At 40.4% G+C, this 21,996-nt stretch overlaps 1 protein-coding gene and 1 pseudogene across 2 annotated transcripts in view; one reads left to right on the forward strand and one right to left on the reverse strand.

Moving 5' to 3' along the window:
• LOC102480010 (zinc finger protein 596) overlaps positions 1-21,996 on the reverse strand; it is a 34,091-nt gene that overhangs the window by 5,292 nt on the left and 6,803 nt on the right. The window contains exons 2-4 of one of the 2 annotated variants that reach the window (XM_006153168.3): positions 15,144-15,230; positions 13,141-13,267; positions 11,812-11,910 (exon numbers count right to left, since the gene is read on the reverse strand). In XM_006153168.3, the coding sequence (XP_006153230.1) occupies positions 11,812-11,910; positions 13,141-13,267; positions 15,144-15,155 (238 nt within the window). In that variant the 5' untranslated portion in view covers positions 15,156-15,230. The remainder of the gene's footprint in view (positions 1-11,811; positions 11,911-13,140; positions 13,268-15,143; positions 15,231-21,996) is intronic. The other variant, XM_006153169.3, reaches the window with a different exon arrangement.
• On the forward strand, positions 1,165-1,608 carry LOC102494503 (39S ribosomal protein L52, mitochondrial pseudogene; annotated as a pseudogene).

Below are 21,996 nucleotides of genomic sequence, written 5' to 3' on the forward strand. Positions count from 1 at the left end.
AAAAAAAAAACGAAAACAAAAAACAAACAAAAAAAAACGGTTAAACTATTCGTACCATTTAAAAAAAAAAATTGGATATTTGATGGCTGCAGTGAGCGGTATGGGCCCAGTTGGGTTCTACTTTATAGTATGCTCTTTTTACCCAATGGGGTTTAGGCCTAAAGTCAGACTTGAGTTCATGTAGAGGCATGTGTCAGCTGTGATAACTATTGGAGAGACTTAGACTAATTAAGATCACTGACAGATCATTTGGGGAGGGGTGAGGCACGGAGGGCAATCGGGGATGACAGGGACCATGTGGGAGGAGGATGGGTCATAACAGAGGGAGGGGGATGGGGAATCTAGGATGGTAAAACAAAAGGCAAGGTATGCAGGTCACAAGAATTGGGAAATTATTTGCTGAAAACATATATGTTGACATACTTGATTGAGCCAATGCACAGTATATCTTTGATGGAAAAGTCATTTGTGTTTTGCGATGGGAAAAAAACTATAATAAAAAATAAACCATAAAAAAAAAAAAAGAGAGAAGAGGATAGAGAAAGATAGCAAGTGAACAATAGAGGGGATGTTAGTGAGAAACAGATATGGTTTATTATCTGTTGAAGATGACGTGTATAGTATTCTCAACTGGACTGGTCTGGGAAGTATTTCATGATGGGTGAAGTCTTTTAACAAGCAAAATGAGAAATAGTGATTGACTGTTTTAAAAAATTATAATAATAATAATTATTGGGAAATGCATGGAAAAGACTTTGAATGATAAAGCGGGTAGATCGATGCCTCTGTATTGACTGACATGCATGGCATTCCCTTTTGAAAAAGCAATGGAAGTCAATGTAAAGTTATATGTAATCCAATGTAATATAAAGAAGATTATGATAATAAAAAAAAAGGCATCAATAAAATGAAGACAATATGTAGAAAATTGTGGGCACAATGAAACCCCCAAATATCCATATAATGGGTATTCCAGGTGAATAATTTGCTAAAGGCACAAAAAAGCCTCTTTCATGAAATACTATCACGGGCTGCCAGATGACATGGAAGTTAAGGGCACTGGATTCCCACATGGCCAATGGCGATTCAAGTCCTGGACCTGGCAGCTTCCTTTCTTGCTTTCCCTCTCTCTCCCTCCCTGTCTCTATCGGTTCAAATATAAATAATGACTTCTGGCCCCACCGCCACCGTGCTGCCTTAGGGACTCTGCTGCTGTGTCCGGAGGCTGTACTGCAGCACAGCGGCTCAGGCAGGCAGCCGGTGGCAACTCGAGCAGGGTTTGGCCACCAACCCCTCCGGCTATGGTCCCCTGACGGAGCTCCCAGACTGGTCTTATGTGGATGGCCACCCTGCCCCCCGCAATGAAAGGCCAGCTTTGAAGAAAAGCCCAGAGAAGTTTGCAAGAAGAGTTGTACTGCTGTCACAGGAAATGGATGCTGGATTACAGGCATGGCAGCCAGGCAGCAGCAGAAGTTGCAGGAAAAAAGGAAACAAAAAAATGCTCTTAAACTCAAAGGGACTTCACTGCGGAGAGAATGAGGATTTGGCTGGAAGAAAAAGAAAAGAGACCCACTTCCCAGTCAATAAAAACCAACTCCTGCTCCCCTTCCCCAGGCTCTCTGGCTTTCTTTCCTATCACCTAGATGCCTCCTCATAGCCAGAAGAAAGTCTTTGTGTTCCCCATCTGTCTTTAGAGCAAAAGAGTTCAGACACCAGGAAGAACAGGCTGTAAGATCACTGCCTGGGAGGTTTGGCCTGGCTCCCTCACCCTTGGATCCATTCCAGTTCAACCGAATCTTGCTCTGGGATTTTTATCCCCTCTTGTAGGCTGTAGGATTGCACCAACTATGAACGGTAACTGCTCTACAAACTTGAAAAGGGGACAGCAGTTTTCCTGGGTTTAGCCTGATACTCAAGCCTTTGACAGCCCATACACAACACAGACACTCAATAAATGTTCTGATGAAAAAGGAAAAAAAAATATATATATATAAAATAATAGTAACAACTGGAATTAAATAAATAAAGTCTTCCCTTTTTTCTGAGAGGTGCTTGCTGTAGGGCACATGTGCTCACCAGAAAGACAGAGCCAGAGAGACAGAAAGCGAGAAATCACTGCCCGGGGTGGGGTGGGGTGGCCTTGTCGCAATCCTTTCTCCTCCATTTTCATCTCGGGATCTTGGGCATGCACGTACACGTGCCTGGCATGAGTTTAAGCCACCGAGTCCAGGACTCGAGCAGTGGTAGACTACATGGGAGTCCAGCAACATGGCCATTATGCCAACTGCAGGTCCCCTTTCCTTATTAAAAAAAAATAATAATAAAAAGAAATACTATCGGGACCGGCAGTTAGCGTAATGACTATGTCGCTGGACTCCCACGTAGTCGACCACGGCTCGCGTCCAGGACTTGGTGGCTTAAACGCCAGGTACGTGTGTGTGTGTGTGCCCAAGATCCCAAGAGGAGAATGGAGGAAAAGGGATTGCGGCGTGACCATCCCCCTGGGGGATGATGTCTCTCTGTCTCTCTCTGTCTGTCCAGCGAGCACACGCACCCTATAGTGAAAACCTCTCCCCCCCAAAAAAAAATACTGGTGGAAAACACAGGACAAACTCTTTAAGACCTTGGAGTAGTTAACGACTTCTCAACAAAGACTCCAAAGCATAGGCAATATCCTAAAAATAGACAAATGGGACTATATTAGGCCAAAAAGCTTCTGCACAGGAAAAGAAATAATAAGTAGAGTAAGAAGATAATTCTCAGAGTGGGAGAATATTTTTGCAAACTATACCTCAGATGAGGGACTGATAACTAGAATATTCAGGGAACTCACATAGCTTACCCACAAAAAAATAATCAACCCAATTCAAAGATGAGAAAATGAGCCAAACAGACAATTCAAAGAAGACATGTAAATGGCTAAAAAGCATATGAAAACATGCTCAACATCTCTTATTATTAAAAAAAAATATGCAAATCTAAACTACAAAGAGATACCTCTTAATACCAGCCAGAATGGCTAAAATTTAAAAAAATGAGATGTGCTGGTGAGGCTGTGTTGTCAAAAGGGAACTCTCCCACATTGTTGGTGGAAATGTAAATTAGTACAACCACTGTGGAAAACAATACAGAGATTCCTCAGAAATCTACAAATAGAACCACCATATAACCCAGTAATTTACCCAAATGAGAGAAGAGCCCTCAGTCAGAAAAACACTTGCACATGCATGTTTACTGAGCATTACTTATAAATGGTAGGACATGGAATCAACCCAAATGTCCATAAATATATGAGAAGATTGAGAAAATGTGGCATACATACTCTATGGAATACTACTCAGCCATAAAAAAAAAACAATGAGACCCTGACATTTGATACTAAATAGACAAATATGTAAGACTTCAGTGAAGCCAGCCAGACTATAAAAAACAGACTTTGTATATCCCCACTCAGTATATGCCAACTTCACTGTATAGCAGAAACTGTAAGTTTGGAAGGCATAGTAGCAGGCCAGGGCAACAGCAGGTACTAGAGATAGTAAGGACAGCAGTAATATGTGGATGGACAATAGGAGGGAATGGAAGTGGGGAAAGAATTTAAAAATTACTTCTCATTGATGAACAAATGAAAAGCTATTTGCTGGGGGCTGGCAGATGGCATGAAGGTTAAAGGCACTGGACTCCCGCATGATTGACTGTGGTTCAAGTCCTGGACCTGGTGACTTTCTCTCTCTCTCTCTCCTATATACTCTGTCCCTCTCTGGTCAAATTAAAATAAATAAAGTTAAATAAAATAATGATCTCATACAATAAAATAAATGACTGAATAAATAAAATGTAATAAATAAGTTATTTGCTGATGATAATTATATATAGTAGTATCTTTGTCTTGACTGATATGCATGGTATTCATGCTGGAAAAAGCAATGTTATACACTATAGAGATATATGTGATTGAGGTCGGTAGGTGGCGTGGTAGTTAAGGGCACTAGACTCCAACATGGTTGACTGTGGTTTGAGCCCTGGACCCAGAAGCTTGCTTGCTCATTCCCCCCCTTGCTTTGACCCTCTCTGGCCAAAAAAGATCAATAAATAAATTTGAATGGAGTAATTCTTAAAAAATAAAAATATATGCGACTCAATGTAAATTAAAATAGAGTTGGCCTAATGGTTTTGTCGCTGGAATCCCATGTACTCAACCGCAGTTTGAGCCCCAGACCTGGTAGCTTAAACTCACGCTATGTGCGTGCGTGTCTGAGATCCCAAGAGGAGAAGGGATTGTGGTGTGGCCATCCATCCTGGGGGGTGATTTTTCACTTTCTGTTTCTCTGTCTCTGCCTTTCCAGAGAGCGCACATGCCCTATAGCAAAAACCTCTCAAAAGAAAATGTAAAGTAAAATTAAAATATTTTAAACCTGGCACTTAGATAGAACAAATGTGACAAATGAATAAATACAGCAGGTTGAAGAAATACATGAATTTTTTTCAATGTTATCTTTATGACATATTCTGAAATGAAAGGCAGTAACACATGCATCAGACACATCCAACAAGACACATCCAATTCCTTTTTTTGAAAGAATTATTCTATTTAACTTTATTCATTTATTCATTTTTACTTATTTTAATTTGATAAGAGAGGGACAGAGTGTAAAACAGATTGAGAGACAGAGAGAAAGCCACCAGGTTCAGGACTTGAACCACGGTCGGCCATGTGGGAGTCCAGTACCCTTAACTACCACACCACCTCCCGGGCCCCCAACAGAAGACTTATACAATTGTTTACATATCTTTTTACTTCTTCCTTTAAACTGCCTGTTTTACAGGTTTTTCCACAGATGAGATATGAACTGAACAGGCTCTTTTTTCCTACAAAATTATGGCATAAACTTGCACCATTTTCTATCTTATTGCTTAAAGGCACACAGTTTGTAAAATAAACCCCTTAAGGAGCTACAAGGTACAAGAACTAAGGTAAAAATTAGCACAGACACTTACATTTGTATCAACACAGAACTGGATGCTAGCGAACATTTATCATGACACAGGGAAAAATTAGAGAAAAGAGGTACACTTTAGTCCTGCAAGGTTTAAATAGAAATCCTAATATAGTATTGTTTCTAACCATCAGTCCCACATTACAGTACTTACAAATGAAGTCAAAAGTCTTGCACAGAAAATTACACACATCTGTTCAGTATGCATCAGAAACACAGCTGCTTTCAAAATCAAAGTAAGTAACTTGGTTAACAACTGAATAGCATTCTGTTTCAAAAGCAATTCTTCCCCCTCATGGATTATCTGATTAACAGTACTAGTTCAAGTTAGTCCCCAGAATGGTATTGGAAATTTTCTATGAGGACACAGATGGTACCGGTTTTATTAAAAGCAAAAACTGGGACCAGCAGATGGCATTATGGCTATGTTGCTCGACTCCCACATAGGTCCTGAAACTGGCAACTTAAAACTCATGCCGGGTGGCATGTGCATGCATGCCCAAACTCCTGAAAAAAGGGACTGTGGTGTGGCCATACCCCCTAGGGAGTTGATTTCTTCTTTTCTGTCTCTCTCTGACTCTCTGGCAAATGCATATGCCCTATAGCAAAAATCTCTCTATGAAGTGAAACTAACCAGTTATGATAACAAGTAAGTCCATGCAGTTAACAGTGACAAATGTTCAACAGAATAGTTCCTATCTAAGGATGCCTTTGCCACAGTTTAAGAAAAGTCAGCAGCAGCTTAGATATCACACTAGTGTTCAACTCTGAAACCATTTAGAATATAAACAACATTCTGATTTAAAGTCTTTAGTGTGCCTTCCCAACCTGTGTGATAAATTCAATGGAACCATTACAAACATAATGCATCACAAGTTCGGCTTCTATGCATCTTTTCAGAAATTGCACAGAATCATGAGAGTGTAAGCTATACTTCTCAAACACACTATAAACGAATGCATTCACCATCAAAAGAGAATCTTTACAAGGGTATAAATGACCAATATCCCGAATAATGCCATCATTGAGGGACGGAAATATTTTACTGTAGAGGGAGGATAGCACTTCTATTAACAGTATATTGAAAATGATCCAGAAATCTGGGAAAAAGATTTGTTAAGCATATGATGAAAGAATTACAGGTATAACAGACATTTTACTCTTTTTTTCTTTTTTTTGGAGAGGTTTTTGGTATAGAGCTCGTGCACTCGCCAGAAAGACAGAGAGAGACAGAGAGACAGAAGGCGAGAAATCACCCCCCAGGGGGGGTGGCCACGCTGCAATCCCTTCTCCTCCATTCTCCTCTCGGGATCCTGGGCACGCACGCACACGTGCCTGGCATGAGTTTAAGCCACCAGGTCCAGGACTCAAACCGCAGTCAACTACATGGGAGTTCAGAGACATAGCCACTACGCTAACTGCTGGTCTCGACATTTCACTCTTTAGCCTGTGGTACAAGAATGGCATAAAAGAGGTAGGGGAAAAAATGCCTGTAAATGTACATACATTCTTAGACTTTTCAGAACAAAATAAAAATGGAAAACAAGAAAAGTCTTTTACAGCCTGATACTTTGATTATAAACATTACAAAAGCAAAAGTTCTCTTTATAAAGCTATGAAGTTGAAAAAAAAATACTTTGAGCTATAAGCTTTGTAAGGAATAGTTTGTTCTTCAAAAGCATTTCATTTGTTATGGGTTCATTTAATACGATTTCTTAACTACATACCAAACCTAGGAAGGGGAGGAAACTCGTGGCCTCTTCAAAGGCAAGCAGAGCTAAAAACATTTCCACACTGAACAAAAAGCACTGTATCGTGACTACATGCATGACCCTAGCAGAGAAAAGAATAAACACTACCCAGAAGGATGTATGCAAGTAAAAAGCCAAGGAGCAGTTACAAACAAGAAAGATAAGCCCACAGTGAGCTCTGCTGCCCTCACTTGAACAGACCTGAGGTGTGAGGCAGGATTCATTTCTGAGTGATGAATGAGGGACTGGAGCAGATTTGAAGAGAAAAGTCTATAAATGAGATAATGCAGGCTGAGTGATTTAAAAAGGCTCACCATAGAGAAAACTGCAATGACTTAGATTTAGCCACCCAAAGACTTTTAGAACTAACTTTCCCCTTGAAAATCGAGGAAAAGGCAATTTGAAGATATTAAGAACAGTACTTACAGTAGAATAGTCTGAGCCAAAGAGTGATGAAGGTAGCAAAGCTAGGGAAAAATGCCAATGATGATATTTTAAATGCAAATAATGATATTATAATAGTCTATTGATGGGGTAACCAGCAGTTAGCATAATGGCTATGTTGCTGGACTCCCATGTTCTTAAAAAATAAAAATATATGCGACTCAATGTAAATTAAAATAGAGTTGGCCTAATGGTTTTGTCGCTGGAATCCCATGTACTCAACCGCAGTTTGAGCCCCAGACCTGGTAGCTTAAACTCACGCTATGTGCGTGCGTGTCTGAGATCCCAAGAGGAGAAGGGATTGTGGTGTGGCCATCCATCCTGGGGGGTGATTTTTCACTTTCTGTTTCTCTGTCTCTGCCTTTCCAGAGAGCGCACATGCCCTATAGCAAAAACCTCTCAAAAGAAAATGTAAAGTAAAATTAAAATATTTTAAACCTGGCACTTAGATAGAACAAATGTGACAAATGAATAAATACAGCAGGTTGAAGAAATACATGAATTTTTTTCAATGTTATCTTTATGACATATTCTGAAATGAAAGGCAGTAACACATGCATCAGACACATCCAACAAGACACATCCAATTCCTTTTTTTGAAAGAATTATTCTATTTAACTTTATTCATTTATTCATTTTTACTTATTTTAATTTGATAAGAGAGGGACAGAGTGTAAAACAGATTGAGAGACAGAGAGAAAGCCACCAGGTTCAGGACTTGAACCACGGTCGGCCATGTGGGAGTCCAGTACCCTTAACTACCACACCACCTCCCGGGCCCCCAACAGAAGACTTATACAATTGTTTACATATCTTTTTACTTCTTCCTTTAAACTGCCTGTTTTACAGGTTTTTCCACAGATGAGATATGAACTGAACAGGCTCTTTTTTCCTACAAAATTATGGCATAAACTTGCACCATTTTCTATCTTATTGCTTAAAGGCACACAGTTTGTAAAATAAACCCCTTAAGGAGCTACAAGGTACAAGAACTAAGGTAAAAATTAGCACAGACACTTACATTTGTATCAACACAGAACTGGATGCTAGCGAACATTTATCATGACACAGGGAAAAATTAGAGAAAAGAGGTACACTTTAGTCCTGCAAGGTTTAAATAGAAATCCTAATATAGTATTGTTTCTAACCATCAGTCCCACATTACAGTACTTACAAATGAAGTCAAAAGTCTTGCACAGAAAATTACACACATCTGTTCAGTATGCATCAGAAACACAGCTGCTTTCAAAATCAAAGTAAGTAACTTGGTTAACAACTGAATAGCATTCTGTTTCAAAAGCAATTCTTCCCCCTCATGGATTATCTGATTAACAGTACTAGTTCAAGTTAGTCCCCAGAATGGTATTGGAAATTTTCTATGAGGACACAGATGGTACCGGTTTTATTAAAAGCAAAAACTGGGACCAGCAGATGGCATTATGGCTATGTTGCTCGACTCCCACATAGGTCCTGAAACTGGCAACTTAAAACTCATGCCGGGTGGCATGTGCATGCATGCCCAAACTCCTGAAAAAAGGGACTGTGGTGTGGCCATACCCCCTAGGGAGTTGATTTCTTCTTTTCTGTCTCTCTCTGACTCTCTGGCAAATGCATATGCCCTATAGCAAAAATCTCTCTATGAAGTGAAACTAACCAGTTATGATAACAAGTAAGTCCATGCAGTTAACAGTGACAAATGTTCAACAGAATAGTTCCTATCTAAGGATGCCTTTGCCACAGTTTAAGAAAAGTCAGCAGCAGCTTAGATATCACACTAGTGTTCAACTCTGAAACCATTTAGAATATAAACAACATTCTGATTTAAAGTCTTTAGTGTGCCTTCCCAACCTGTGTGATAAATTCAATGGAACCATTACAAACATAATGCATCACAAGTTCGGCTTCTATGCATCTTTTCAGAAATTGCACAGAATCATGAGAGTGTAAGCTATACTTCTCAAACACACTATAAACGAATGCATTCACCATCAAAAGAGAATCTTTACAAGGGTATAAATGACCAATATCCCGAATAATGCCATCATTGAGGGACGGAAATATTTTACTGTAGAGGGAGGATAGCACTTCTATTAACAGTATATTGAAAATGATCCAGAAATCTGGGAAAAAGATTTGTTAAGCATATGATGAAAGAATTACAGGTATAACAGACATTTTACTCTTTTTTTCTTTTTTTTGGAGAGGTTTTTGGTATAGAGCTCGTGCACTCGCCAGAAAGACAGAGAGAGACAGAGAGACAGAAGGCGAGAAATCACCCCCCAGGGGGGGTGGCCACGCTGCAATCCCTTCTCCTCCATTCTCCTCTCGGGATCCTGGGCACGCACGCACACGTGCCTGGCATGAGTTTAAGCCACCAGGTCCAGGACTCAAACCGCAGTCAACTACATGGGAGTTCAGAGACATAGCCACTACGCTAACTGCTGGTCTCGACATTTCACTCTTTAGCCTGTGGTACAAGAATGGCATAAAAGAGGTAGGGGAAAAAATGCCTGTAAATGTACATACATTCTTAGACTTTTCAGAACAAAATAAAAATGGAAAACAAGAAAAGTCTTTTACAGCCTGATACTTTGATTATAAACATTACAAAAGCAAAAGTTCTCTTTATAAAGCTATGAAGTTGAAAAAAAAATACTTTGAGCTATAAGCTTTGTAAGGAATAGTTTGTTCTTCAAAAGCATTTCATTTGTTATGGGTTCATTTAATACGATTTCTTAACTACATACCAAACCTAGGAAGGGGAGGAAACTCGTGGCCTCTTCAAAGGCAAGCAGAGCTAAAAACATTTCCACACTGAACAAAAAGCACTGTATCGTGACTACATGCATGACCCTAGCAGAGAAAAGAATAAACACTACCCAGAAGGATGTATGCAAGTAAAAAGCCAAGGAGCAGTTACAAACAAGAAAGATAAGCCCACAGTGAGCTCTGCTGCCCTCACTTGAACAGACCTGAGGTGTGAGGCAGGATTCATTTCTGAGTGATGAATGAGGGACTGGAGCAGATTTGAAGAGAAAAGTCTATAAATGAGATAATGCAGGCTGAGTGATTTAAAAAGGCTCACCATAGAGAAAACTGCAATGACTTAGATTTAGCCACCCAAAGACTTTTAGAACTAACTTTCCCCTTGAAAATCGAGGAAAAGGCAATTTGAAGATATTAAGAACAGTACTTACAGTAGAATAGTCTGAGCCAAAGAGTGATGAAGGTAGCAAAGCTAGGGAAAAATGCCAATGATGATATTTTAAATGCAAATAATGATATTATAATAGTCTATTGATGGGGTAACCAGCAGTTAGCATAATGGCTATGTTGCTGGACTCCCATGTAGTCGACCGCAGTTCGAATGCCAGATCCAGTGGCTTAAACTCACAGTAGGTGTGTGTCCGTGCATGTCCAAGATCCTGAGAGGAGAATGGAGGAGAAGGGACTGCGGCGTGGCCATCCTTCCTGGGGGGTGATTTCTCACTTTCTGTCTCTCTGTCTCTCTCTGTCTTTCTGGTGAGCGCAAGCGCCCTATAGCAAAAACCTCTCAAAAAAAAAAAATAGTCTATTGATGGGGACCAGAAGAAGGCGTAATGGATAGGTCACTGGACTCCCATATATTCTACTACGGCTTGTGTCAGACTTGGCAGCTTGAAACTGATGCCAGTCATATGTGCATGCCTGCTCAGAATCTCAAAAAAATGGAGAAGGGACTGCAGTGTGGCCATCCATCCTGGGAGATGATTTCTCACTTTCTGTCTCTCTGGCAAGCACCCATGTCCTATAACAAAAATCTCTCTTTAATAAAACAATGTCTCTTGATGAAAACTTTTTTCAGAAACATCTGAGGACACTAGATAGACCATGGTCTACAAGGAAACACTATAGGAATTTACAGTTTTCCAAAAAAAAATTTTTTTATTGGAGAGGTTTTTGCTATAGGGTGCATGCGCTTGCCAGACAGGGAAAGACAGAGAGACAGAAAGCGAGAAATCACCCCCCAGAAGGGAAAGTCACACCACAATCCCTTCTCCTCCATTCTCTTCTTGGGATCTTGGGCACGCACACACATGTGCACAGCGTGAGTATAAGCCACCGGATCTGGGACTCAAACTGCAGTCGACTACATGGGAGTTCAGTGACACAGCAGTTACACCAACTCCGAGTCCTGCCTGCCGTACTTGCGGCTTCTATTTAAGAAAGAGTAAAAGCTTCCCACAACCTAGAGGAAATTTGTTCTCTAAGGATGACTGTATTACTAGACCATCTTATACCATTATCCATGATGTTCCTGTACTAAATGTAACCCAATGAATCTCCTGCAATCAGAAAAGTTATGATATATTTTTTCTATGTTTTTCTATGCAAAGTACACCATGACTTTTCTGATAATTCAAAAGGTCAGTATTTTCTTAAAGCCAGAAATTATGCCACGAGGACACATATATTATGAATAAAATTTAAAAGGAATAACAATATCTAAAATACTTTGACCCAAAGTCCTCTCCTGTATTTTAGGAAAAAACCTATGTAACAAAATCTGCAGCTGATAATGCCAAGAGAATACTCACTAACCAATTACCTATCTAGGGATGCAAGTCCCTGCAGCTCACCTGGACTTTGGCAATGGGAAAATCCTCTTGCTTCCACCATGCACACCATTTCACCTTTTTCCAAACAGAAAATCAAATCTGTTTTGCAGAGCTGATATCCTGTTCATGGAACAAAAGTAACTGAACTTTATGATAATAAATGTGTATTATCAACAAGTCGATGCAAAACCATGGAGGAAGAACATGGACAACCCTGGATGCCATCCCAAGTAACACATTTAACACAGGAAGCATTGAAGGGCCTTCACTACACCAGGGAGAAATCCCAAGTATGTGCCCAGAATAGTGAGGACCTCAGGACACGATGCCAAGTTCAAAGTCAGGGTACAGACTTACCACTCTGTTCAAAAACAGAGAAATCAAATGCTTCTACAGTGGGATGAATATTTTACTCAAGTACAATGCAATAAACAGAGTCCACAGGAATAATCAAAATTCTGCTATTTTCACTACTTTGATCTCAAAACTTAGCAAACTGCCTAGAGCAGAATAATTACATTTGGCCTTCAATATCCATGAGTTCCATAGCAGTAAATTTAAACAATCACACACTGAAACTGTTTTTAAAAGTAAAAAAAAAATCCCATATCAATAAAAAACTTAATATATCAGTTAGTGATATTATATTAACGATTACCAGGAATCTAGAGATTACATAAGATATACTGAAGGACGTATGAAGAGTATGCACAAATGGAATACCATTTTATAGAAGGAACTCTAAAATCTTTGGATACTAGCATGTGAGGGGGTCTTATAACCAATCCCCAAGAACAACTATATTTACAAATTTATCTTATCTGTTTACGATTTCAAGAATATTTACTGAGTTCCCGCTTATAGCCTGACTTTTAGAGAATTGGTGCCAAGAAATGCATGAAGTTACAGGAGTGGTGCAGCAATAACACAACAGGACCCACATGGGAAAGGTCCTGAGTTCAAGTCCCACAGCTGCCCAGAGTACTTCAGACATGCACATGTGTGCCCATAATCACAGCTGGCTGAAACTTGACTACAGTACAAATGCTCTGTTAGGAGTCTCTTCCTCTCTCTTTTTTTCCTCTCTCTTTACCTTACCCATAAGAAAATACTAAATAAAATAAAAAGAGAAATAAAGATAACAAATCATGATAAAGAACACATTCTAATGCCATGAAAAACTAGATGCGAATAGTATGTAATCAAAGAATTTCTTTAATATGCTTTTTTGGGTCTAAGGCAGCATCAGGACAGAGATTGGAGGAAGACATGAGGAAGCTCTTCTATACCCTTGCTCATTAATGCAGTGAATACATGTGCACCTGCATACAGAACTACTGATGGACTCACCAACAGATACCAGATGATTGATGTTTTCCAGCATCACATCTTCATACAGCTTTCTCCCAGATGTGCCTAGTAGGGCCCACTCTTCCTGAGTGAAGTTTATAATAACATCTTCAAAGGTCACCAATTCCTAGAACATTATGAATATTCCAGTTTAGACACAGCCATCTTACCAATGCCCAGAGAGAAAGGGTTGAGACAATAATGCTGAGGCAGAGAAGGAAACTGAGTTCATAGAAAGATCAAACAGCGTTTCAGGATCCAGTTTATTCATTCTCATTGCCAAGCTGGCTTCTGCCTTTTACAAACCCTCGCATACACACACACACACACACACACAATAAATTCAGAAATTATTATTTTCAAGAAATATTACAAGAGGTATGATGTAATACAATTTGGAAATTTTTCAATAAATTGAATTATGAATTCTAGATGGGTCATTGTAAAGCTTATGCTTTATAATTTCATAACTAAACTATCTTCCTCATGAATCTTAAGTACTTCACAAACATCACAGATAAAACTGTAGGTCATGACTTTCAGGTCATGACTATTTTTAAATTACTCCCTACATGAGCCTCAGATTCCTAATCTATGCGATGGTTTAATATTCTGGTATAAGGGTTGAAAAGACCCAATGACTGTATAAAGTTCTTCCTACCTAACAAAAATGTATTAAAAGCCATTAATCTATGCATAGAAATAGGCAGAAAATCTTGAGGCAGTCTCCAGGAGTCTCCAGAATTGAGGAAGTTTCATACAGCTCTTGGTACCAGTAGGTGTACTACAGCCCTACATGACAAGGTGCTCACAACAAGGTTTCAGGCATAGAGAGTCAAGTGGCAGAAAAGCCAGAGTCCTCTAGGACTTCAACACTTAAGGAAAGATGTAGCCTGACCATTCCTCAAGTACAACACATCCCATTCTGAATTTTCACTGGGAACTCCAAACACTATTATTGCCTTTCTTTCTTTTCTTTTCTTTCTTTCTTTTTTTTTTTTTTTGTTTGAGAGAGATTTTTGTTATAAGACAAGTGCGCTCACCGGTGAAACAGAGAGAAAGAGAGACATCACCCCCCACAGTGGGAATGGCCATGCCATAATCCCTCTTCCTCCATTCTCCTCTGGGTATTTTGAGCATACCAACACACGCACATGGACGGCCTGATTTCCAAACCACTGGGTCCAGAAGTAGAACCACGGTTAGTCATGTGGTTGCCCAGCACCTTAACCATTACACCACCTGCTGGCTCCATCATTGCATGTCTTCTATCTTATCTGTCTGTTCAAGTAAAAAGTAAGCTCTATTCAAATATTTTTCTCCAGAATGGCAATTTTATTCTACCTATTATACTTATCTTCCTGCTATGCACCTAACTGCACAGCTACTATAAATTTAATACTACTTCCTATACACTATTCCCAGGTATCAAATGTGAATAAATGATTAGTTACTAAGAGGTAGAAAGAATGATTAGAAATAAGTATAAGTGTTTTATAGTATTCTTTTTAGCAATTTTTAAAAGTTCAAACATACTTTATTAAATTTTCAAAAGTTTTAAGTTGGAAGAAAAAGTAAATGATTCCTCACCTTTTTCCTGGCCAAATCATTTTTCATTGTCCCTTATTACTACACAGACCTCACTCCAGGACTTTTGACACTAGACTGAATGAATCACCTGCTAAAACATCTGCCTCCCATTTGCACTCCGAAGTTCTACTCCTCACTCATTTCTATCACCTGCTTTCACCACACTCCTAAACCAAGTGCTGTTAACTGCATGGATGATGAATCAATTATGTTATTTTCCAAAGAGACCATGGGCTAGATGAGAGAAAAAAACATCACATATCTTCTGGAAATATGAAATCACAATGAAGGCTAGAAGCCCAGATTCCTGAATATCTCCTGATAGCCCTTTGAAAAATCCATAGAAATAGGAGAAACTGGACCATCTGGTGACAAGAGGGCTGTTTCTATAGAAAAAGGCATTCTCTACTCACCAGTGGATCCATTGCCAATTACTCAATTTCCCATTGTTGTCTTCTGGATTCTCACTCATAGATAGTCCAAGCACTAAGCAGGGAAAACTGGATGGAGAAGGAAGCCATGAGACTCCAGTCTTGTGCATAAGTTCCAGAACCATTTATCATGAAAATTCAGAGCTTCACTTGACTATGAGCCCCCACCCAAGAAACAGAAAAGGGCAGTAAGCGCTAAGAACAGGCTCAGAAATCTCATATCCAAGGTCAGTACTGAACAAAACATAGGCATCGTTGCTAATAAAGACCACAGAGATACATAGGTCTTATGAATTAGAACATGAAAAGTATTGAGTTTTTCTGATCAGTTAGACAGCCCATAGTGACCAGTCACTCCCAGGTTCCAAACCAGAGATCCTTGACTCATTCCATTGATGGAATTTGTTTTTTATCTCTTGGTGAATAATGGGGAGTCTCTCACATTTCATCATCCCTATTATTTGCTAACCAAGGTTCTCCAGAATTCACCGCAGCAATCTAGAATTTCACTCCCTTTCTGCCCTCATTTAACCCTGACTTTGAAATCTTTCTTCCATGGAATTAGATTTTAATCAAATAAGAATGTTTCTGGGGCCACCAGGTGGCGTGGTGGTTAAAAGCACTGGATTCCCATATGGTCGATGGTGGCTCGAGTCCTGGACCTGGTGGCTTAAACTCACGGCAGGTGTGTGCGCATGCATGTCCAAGATCCTAAGAGGAGAATGGAGAAGGAATTGCAGCGTGGCCATCCCCCCTGCGGGGGTGATTTCTTGTTCTCTGCCTTTTTGGCGTGTACACATGCCCTATAGCAAAAAAATAAACCTGCCCCCCCAAAAAAAGAGTTTATTCACTTCAAAAATTTATTCTACTTTCAGGGATCAATTGGTTCTCACCCTGATAATCTAGCCCTGCAATTCCCCTATAACATAAACTAGCAAGAGTACATGAGTCATAACACATTACTACATACTGACACTGGGTCTGGGATGCTCAGAAAATATCAAGTTGACTGAGTGTTAGAACGAAATCTAGTGACCCTATTTGACATTCTACTCAAGTTGTAAGTATAATTGTTGGAGTCTTGTTTATTCATCTTCACTTACTGCAATATCCTTGCTTTTCAGTCATACACACATACATGTGTATATGTAAAAGAAATGTGTACAAAGTTAAATTTTCACCTAAAATATCAGTAATAACTAAATCTCCCTATCTCACACAGAAATGATAATAATGGGGACCTGTAGTTAGCATAATGGCTGTATCGCTGGACCCTCATGTAGTCGACCGCAGTTCGAGTCCTGGACCTGGTGGCTTAAAACTCACTCAGGGTGAATGTGCATGTGTGCCCAAGATTTCGAGAGGAGAATGGAAGAGATGGGATTGCAGCATGGCCATCCCCCCTGGGGGGGGTGGTGATTTCTCGCTTTCTGTCTCTCTCTCTCTGTCTGGCGAGTGCATGCACCTTATAGCAAAAAAAAAACTCTCAAAAAAAAAAAAAGTGGGATGGATTCAATTTGTACTGGACATCCAAAAAAAGTCAATCTACATTAAACGTGACTATATGCTTACAGACTATACATACTCAGTTATTTGGTCCTGTTGATTGTAGATTATTAACCATGTTAACAAATAAACAGGGGTTTTGAAAACATTAATGATATGATAAGCTTACATATTTAGAAAAAATACACTAATAATTTTAGTTGTAATTTGCCCGTCTCCTGTGTTCCAATTCTTTAAATGTTGCACACTACACCAAGGTTTTACCTGAATGCCACCGACATTAATAAATAGAAAAAAAAAACACCATGTCATTACAATGTCTTCTTTCTTTTTCTGAAACTCACTACCCATATCCAGTTCCTACATCATTCTCAAATCTATAATTCCCAGGGACCAGCAGATGGCAAAATTGCTATGTCACTCTCATGTAGTTGACTACAGTTCGAGTCCTGGACCAAACTGGCTTAAACTCACATCAGGCGCACGTGCATGTGTGCCCAAGATCCCAAGAGAAGATTGGAGGAGAAGGGACTGCAGTGGAGCCACCCCCCTGGGTGTGATTTCTCACATTCTGTGTCTCTGGTGAGCACACGAGCCCTATAGCAAAAACCTCTCAAAAAAAAAAGAAATCTATAATTTCCAAATATCATATTCTCTTGATTTCTTCCACCCAGTTCTAATCCACACTCACTAATTCATTAATTTCAGTACACATTAATATAAAACACATAACATTTTTCTTATCCCTTGCACTATTTTCTCAAACCTGCTACTTAAGCCTTCAATAGCAGGAGACTCCAAGTCCCTGTCTCTTCTAGGACTGCATTTGAGAGCATATGACTAAGACATGGATCCTTGTCCAAACGTAAAGTGACCTAAACAGCCCGGCTTTAAGAAAGAACCAATGTAACTCCATATTAAATGCAACACAAGATTGACTCTTGGGCCAGCTGGTGGCATGGAGGTTAAGGCGACTGGATCACACGTGGCTGACTCACTGTCTGAGTCCTGGACTCAGCTGAAAACACCAGAAACATGTTCATGCACACTCAAAATCCTAAAAGGAGAATGGAAAGGAAGTTGTAGCATGGCTATCCCACTGAAGGATGATTACCCATTTTTCCCTGTAATGTCTCTCTGCAGTGAGTGTACACACCCCAGAGCAAAAACAAACCAAAAAAAGAGGGGCTGTCAGGTGGCATGGTGATAAAGGTGCTGGGCTCATACAAGGCTGAGTACAGTTTGTGTCCTTGATCTGGTGACTTGCTTTCTCACTTTCCTTTTCTCTCTTACTCTGGTCAAACTGAAAAATAAATGATAACAAAATTAAATAAAAAATTCTTACCCCCCCAAAAAAAAGAAAAGACTTGCTCTTTTTGTTTGAGAGAGATTGTTGCTATAGGGTGCATATGCTCACCAGAGAGACAGACAAAGTGAGAAATCACCCCCAAAGGGGGATGGCTACATCACAAACCCTTCTCCTCCATTCTCCTCTAGGGATCTTGGGCATGCACATGCCTCTGGTGTTAATTTCAATTACCCGGGTCCAAGATTCAAACTGCAGTTGACTATGTGGGAGTTCAGTGCCTTTACCACTATGCCATCTGCTGGCCCCAAAAGAGACTTACTCTTTTTTTTTTTTTTTTGGAGAGGTTTTTGCTATAGGGCGCTGTGGGAGGCTGTGCACCAGCGAGTCCAAGAGGCCATTTTCATGAGTCTCTTACTATTGCCATCTTAGGCTCAGAGAGCAAACAATTACAAAGGCCACAATTGGCTCCCCTTCAAAAACCTCACCTTCCAAACCATACTCTGATTGGCCACTTCCCATAGCAAACTGGTGAGCTTAGAATCCCTCAGATTTGCATATCCAGCACCTCATGATTGGTCCACAAAGCAACCAATCATAACCCACCTTTTACTATCCTTCATTCAACCAATCACGGCCCACCAACATGTATATAACCACGATCCCTGGCCCATAATCGCCAGACGACCCTGAAGACCCTGAAGAGCTGTGACACCGCATCGTCTCCAGATGACCCTGAGCTGTGACATGGTGTCATCTCCAGACGACCCTGAACTGTGACACTGTGTCGTCTCCAGATGACCCTGAAGAGTTGTAACACTGTGTCGTCTCCGTGCTACCCACAATAAAGAGACGACCCTGAAGAGACACTGCGTCGTCTCCATGCTGTGACAGAGCGCCATTCATCCCGTCTCTCACTCCTTCTCTCAGGAAACCTGTTCAACTGTCCCACTGGCCAGGACAGGGAGCATGAGCTCACCAGAAAGACAGAGAAAATCAGAGAGACAGAAAGCGAGGAATGACTCCTCCAGGGAGGATGGCCATGCCACAACCCCTTCTCCTCCATTCTCCTCTCGGGATCTTGGGAACACACGCACATGCTCCCAGCATGAGTTTAAGCCACCAGGTCCGGGATTTGAATCGCAGTCGACTACATGGGAGTCCCGTGATATAACCATTACACCAACTGGTGGTCCTGAGACTTAACTCCTAAAAATTAGTTGCTTCCCTTTACCTAACTACCCTTGGTTCACTGTTCAACTTGAAGCAAAAAATCTAATCTTATCATTGCTGAATTTTCACAAGACCTAGACCTTGAAATCACAAGTCAGAGATCAGATATGTCTAAAAAAAAAAACAAAGAAGAAAGAGACTCTGGCTTTCAAGGTGAAGCGACCCTGTGCATAGCAACCTTGGAGACCACTAGACTCATGGCTGCACAAAGGACACGTAGTACCCCCTCTTCTCCAATCCTTATCTACTTTCCCCCTGATATCCTCTATCCCAGTCTGTGATTCCAGAGTCATCTTTGAATATTAGTTCATCTTCCCAGATGACCAGTTTCCTGAATAAAGTTACCTTTCCTTCCACCAACAGTTGCCACTCAAGTGGTATGACAGCTCACGGGCTCAGACTGGACCCAGAGCTAGTAGAGTTATGACTATTCTCAGTGACTTCCAAAGTCCCTGCCTCCTCAACCATGTCTTGTAAAATAAATCATTTCCCATACTCCATAAATATTATAGAACTTCTTTGTGACTTCTGAACTTCAAACAGTCCCACTCTACCTTCCCTTTCAAAATAAAATTATAATAGTTTACAATCTGCAAATAGCATCTAGGGTTACCATGGTGAAATATTAAAAACCAGATGGTACAAAAAGACAAACCTATTTGCTCACAGTTGTAAAGTCTAAGAGTGAGATTAAAGATTCTGCAGAGCTGGTTTCTTCTAAGACTCACCTGCTTGGCTTATTGTGCTAGGCTTCTCCCTGTGTCTTTACATGCCCTTTTCTGTGTCATGTGAAGTGTCCTAGTTGCCTCTTCTTAGAAGGACATTAGTCATACTGGCTCACTCCAATGACCTTTTTAAACTACCACTTCAAAGACCACATGTGCAAATATAGTCACATTCAGATGTCCTGAAAGTATTCTTGTTTCAACAAGAAATATTTGGGGAGCAGAATTTATTCTCCCAAAATGAATTTTGGTGGATTAAATAATGTGGCAAAATACTTCAGTTTGTAACTATATCTGTAACTATTACTGCATCCATATCCATTGGCAATCCCTTCTCTCTTTGTCATCGAGAGTCTTGCTATATCTAAGTCCAATGTCTGCAGCTCAATTCCTTTATCTCATTTTCTGTAGGGAATCACATTTTTTAAAAGAATTATTTATTTCTGTTTTATTTATTATTCTTCAATTTGAGAGAGACGGAAAGAACAAGCCACCAGGTCCAGGACTTGAACTATGGTCAGCCATTTGGGAGGTCTAGTGTTTTAACCACCATGTCACTTGCCAGCCCTGGAACTATATGCACTTCCATAAGCTACTCTCGCAGGGCTATTGAGAAGTATCTGCATATGAAAGCACTACCTGCCTGTTGTCAATGGCTGTCTTCCTGCTCTTGCTGAAACTCAATGTCTCTATACTGCCCAGTATCAGGCTAAAGGAAGTCACAAGCCTTTATCAGATTATCCCCCAAAAGGATCTGAGAAATTGTATGGCGCCAGTGATTTTCACATCTTCAGTAGATTTACATCCAAAAACAACTGGCTTTGCATCCCAATTTCTCCTCCCTTATTCTCTTTGTATTCCACTTCCTTCTTCCCCATTCCTTTGACATACCATTTTCCCCTTCCTGCATTCTCAGGAATGAACCTGAGGCTGTTTCTGGTCACAATTTCTCCATCAGAGAAGTTGTGCCCACCTGACCCTCGCTTTTCTATACTTGTGTGCCTTTTGTGTTTTGTTATTGCATCTATTTCTAATCCACAGCCTTCCCCTCTCAGGGAAACGTGTTCAGTTCATGCTGAGCTGGCCTCGGCAAAGTGGCACCCAACGTGGGGAATAATGGGTTACATTCATTTGCCAAATATGGTTGGGGGCCAGGCCCCTGGGGTTGACTCCCATAGCAAGAAAAGGCAGGAAAGGAACAGTTTGGACAGTTTTTAATAATGCCTGTTGAATACCTCTGACTGACCTGACTATCCTGCATCCCCTGAGAGAACATCGAGAGTGCCCCTATTGTTTGACTGGGCCAGGGCTGGCTGTTTCCCAGGAGCCTAGAGGCCTCCCATCTATGTCTGTTTTGGATCTACATTCACTGGCAAGATGCCTTTCTCTTCGGCATCTAGTACATATCCCGGGGACCTCCATGGGTGCAGGTGTTGGGCCTTTAGGTTCCCTGGTAGCATATCTCCTTGATTGTTTAGGGTATCGACAGTCATGAGCCATATGTCCTGGTCTGTCACAATTGAAACAATTTCCTTTTGATTTCTGTTGCATAACTTCCTTTAATGCAGCTGCTATAGCCATACTCTGGATTTCTGGTTCCCCAAGGTCCTGACATAGTCTAATGAAATTATCTACTGTCCCCACTTTCTTTTTCACAGCAATAGCTGCTTTACAAGAGGTATTAGCATTTTCAAAAGCCAATTGTTTTTACAAAATTTATCCTGCCTCCTGATCAGAGACCATTCACAATATGGCCTGTGTCAAGCGGGAAATAAAATCTTGATATAACTCACTAAATCCCTGTTGTCTACTGATCAAACTATTTGTCCCTTGATCCTGACCAGGAAGCTTTTTCTAGCAATTCAAGTATATCACGCTAATCTGCTGATATGCCTGTGGAGTATATGCAATTTGTGAGCCAGTACTGGCCTGCTCTCTTGTTCCAGCTAACATTTCAAATGTGATGGGTATTCCATGTTGTTCACTCCTATTTGCCTGCTCTTGAGCTTCCTCAAACCAGTCATATTTCCACAAAAGATAATCTCCTCCCGATAAGCATGTCTTC

Source organism: Tupaia chinensis, unplaced genomic scaffold (genome assembly GCF_000334495.1).
Source record: "Tupaia chinensis unplaced genomic scaffold, TupChi_1.0 Scaffold000365_1, whole genome shotgun sequence".
Taxonomy (NCBI): domain Eukaryota; kingdom Metazoa; phylum Chordata; class Mammalia; order Scandentia; family Tupaiidae; genus Tupaia; species Tupaia belangeri.